The sequence below is a fragment of the Cervus elaphus genome, chromosome 12 (assembly GCF_910594005.1).
Source record: "Cervus elaphus chromosome 12, mCerEla1.1, whole genome shotgun sequence".
Lineage (NCBI taxonomy): Eukaryota > Metazoa > Chordata > Mammalia > Artiodactyla > Cervidae > Cervus > Cervus elaphus.
The window spans coordinates 74,095,230-74,098,500 of record NC_057826.1 but is presented as its reverse complement, the minus strand read 5'-3'; the positions used below and the strand labels follow the sequence as shown (position 1 = coordinate 74,098,500).

Sequence of the window (3,271 nt, the reverse complement as noted above, 5' to 3'; positions counted from 1 at the left end):
TTGGAAGGACTGAGCTGAAGCTGAAACTCCAATATTTTGGCCACCTGATATGAAGAGCTGATTCATCGGAAAAGACCCTGAATCTGGGAAAGATTGAAGGCAGGGGGAGAAGGGGATGACAGAGGATAAGATGGTTGGATGGCATCACCAACTCAACAGACATGAGTTTGAGCAAACTCCAGGAGATGGTGAAGACAGGAAAACTTGGTATGCTGCAGTCCATGGGGTCACAAAGAGTCAGACATGACTGAGTGACTGAACAATACACCCTTCTCCACATCTGGGAACTTTTCCAACTAGGGGCAGCTGGACACCTCTCCCCACTCCATGCAGCCTTCCACCCCAGAGGTGCTGATGAGAGATGTGGAATTTTGTCCAAAGCAGCTGTTCTCATGATCATATGTTATGTGTCTTTAGCTAATCTCAAAGTGCTATTTACTGCAGAGCAAGGACTTGACTGGGGTTTGAATATCAGTGTTATAGTGGTTTTCCCTGCTGCTTATATTAATAGAAAGAAAGGTTCTCATTGGCAAAGGCTTCCTCTCCCCAGTAGCCCCCAAAGAGGGCGCCCTGGGCAATTCCCCACCCCTTTCTAACATGACCTTGTTTTCTTGTGGACTGAGACCAAGATGCTCCACCCACCCTGCTCTTCTTGGAAGCCAAGCCCCCTTTCATCTGTATAAATTCCACATCCCTGGGATAGAGTGATTGCAAAAACTGCCTTCTTTCTCAGAGACCAAGCTAGAGACCCAGGTAAGCAGCCCAAGAAGTGGTCTTAGGAGCTGATTCTGCTTGAGGGTTTGAGAAGGGAGATCCAGGGTGAGTGAGACTAGCCTAAGAACTGGGTTGGGCAGACATGGGCAGGGAGCAGAGCTGGGGTCAGGAATGGAGCATGCAGGCTGCAGAGAGCCCACGGGGCTGGAGAAGGTGAAGCCTCCAGGTTAGGGGAGGCTCGATTCTCTCTTAGGAACCCAATGGCATCCTTTATGGTGTGGTGTCAGACACAGGACAGGGGCTGAGTTTCCCTTGTGCTGGAGGACAACAGGGCTCTGTCAGCTGTGATCCTGGATGAATGCTGGCGGTTATCTCAGGGAAGCCTGCAGTCCATGGTGTCACAAAGAGTCAGACACAACTGAGCAATTGAACAACAACAACAATTTTAGGATACAATGTGTCTTACTCAAAATCTGGCTTATTTATTTAATGATTTATTCAAAAGGAACATCTAACTTGTTGCGTGAATGCTGGGTACAAAGGTATTTTATCTTTCAAATGTATTTCATATCAAAAGACTTTCTGTATTCAAAGACAAGACTGCTAGGATTTTAGGTCATTTCTGGGGTCACCACCCAGAGGGGAGGACCACCCCTCTGTAGGGAGTGGGAGTCAAATATTTGTGGGAAGAGTATATGTGAGTGTCTCCTTACCTAGAAAAGCTCTTAGGAAGAGGGACATCTTTCTGGTTGACTGTAAGTCCGGGAGGCTACAGGTGGGAGCTGGGGTTCTCTTTCTAAGGCGATGCTTTCCCTCCTCTGCCCTTTTTTCCTGGCAGCTTTCTCCAGAGGAGTGCGGTCATCATGGCTCTGAAGTCCTTGGTCCTGTTGTCAGTGCTGGTCCTGGTGCTGCTGCTGCTGGTGCGGGTCCAGCCTTCCCTGGGCAAGGAATCTGCAGCCGCCAAGTTCCGGAGGCAGCACATGGACGCTGGCAGCTCCTCCAGCGGCAACGCCAACTACTGCAATCAGATGATGAAGCGCCGGAGGATGACACATGGACGATGCAAGCCGGTGAACACCTTTGTGCACGAGTCCCTGGACAATGTCAAGGCCGTGTGCTCCCAGAAAAACATCACCTGCAAGAATGGGCAGCCCAACTGCTACCAGAGCAACTCCACCATGAACATCACAGACTGCCGCGAGACTGGCAGCTCTAAGTACCCCAACTGTGCCTACAAGACTAGCCAGAAGCAGAAATACATCACCGTGGCTTGTGAGGGAAAGCCGTATGTGCCAGTCCACTTTGATGGTTCGGTGTTCTTACCTGCCACCCCACTACCCTCACTGCCAGCTCCACACAAGCACAGGCTTCTCTGGCTTGAGGGCAATAACTCAAGTTAGGTTTCTTATCCAACACACACACACACACACACACACACAAACACGCACACACGTATAACCACATGATTCCCTGACCTGAGGGCAATAACTCAAGCAAGTTAGGGCTCCTATCCAACCCACACATGCGCCCCTGGCTTGAGTCTTTCCCCTGTGTGTTTTGGGGGGGGGGGTGAGAAGTGGATTGTGAGATGGGACCTGTGTTAACCAAATCACTGCTTCTTTCAATAAAACACATTTGCAACCACCTGAATTCCTGATGCTGCCCCCATTTGGGTACTGTTTGTGTGATTGCTCTCTTGCCAGGGGTGAGAAGTGTGAATGTGGTTATCTGTGCTGAGAATCCTTAAATACCACCTCTTCTAACTTTTGATTTTCACTGCCCTAAGATAATTCCTCTCCTTATAGGTTTCTTGATGTCCAATATAGTTTTACGTTGTGGGTGATTATAGCTAGTAAGGATCTATAGTCTGGGATACTGTCATGCTGGGTGAGCTGACAGAGGGTGAAGCTCACATACAAAGATCTCTGACACAGGAGGAAAGACTGTGTGACCCAGGGGGAGACCCTGCTCCATCTTGGGATGGGGGGAGGTGAGTGTATGAAATTATGACCCTAAATTTCCATTTCCTTTTTTTTGACGGAGCCACTGCTAAGTCAAAAAGGTGGTCCTCTGTTACTTGCAAAGTTAGAACACTCCACTTAGGAGCTAGAAAGGACTTCAGAGATCATCTAATAGGGGAAAGATAAGTTGATTTCAGCTTGTTGACCAACTCTAAGTGGAAATGCCTCCCTAGAATGTTGTAGAAGAATGCATAAACAGTGATGTGATGGAGCAGTGGTCTCTACTGAAGGCTCGAGGGAGGTGAGGGTCTATGTGCTACCTGTTGGCCATCCCTGACCAAATGAAATCCCCGCTTTTTACAGGAGGGCACCCTGAGTCTTAGAGAGGTTAAGGGACCTACTCCTGGTGGCTACTAGTTAGTGTCTGACTGAGACCAGACCCTGGGTGTCCTGACCTCCCTGTCATTGCTCTTTCTGCTACTGGAGTCTCCTCAAGGAGGAAATCCCCTAGTCCCCCTCCTTCACTGAGAGCTGTGGAGTCACGGCTTTCTCTGCCTGAGCTTCTGGTGGCTTTCACAAGTTGCCAGTGCACTTGG

The 3,271-nt window shown here is 49.2% G+C and overlaps 1 protein-coding gene across 2 annotated transcripts; it reads left to right on the top strand.

Moving 5' to 3' along the window:
• The first annotated feature begins 658 nt into the window (after positions 1–658).
• On the top strand, positions 659–2,364 carry LOC122705516 (brain ribonuclease). Of its 2 annotated transcripts, none has more exons than XM_043920937.1 (2): positions 659–753; positions 1,553–2,364. In XM_043920937.1, the coding sequence occupies exon 2, from the start codon at positions 1,578–1,580 to the stop codon at positions 2,112–2,114; it is 537 nt and encodes a 178-aa protein (XP_043776872.1). In that variant the 5' UTR covers positions 659–753; positions 1,553–1,577; the 3' UTR covers positions 2,115–2,364. The 2 variants fall into 2 exon arrangements, with proteins under 2 accessions (XP_043776872.1, XP_043776873.1); XM_043920938.1 differs by having other exon boundaries at positions 725–819.
• Positions 2,365–3,271: the final 907 nt, after the last annotated feature.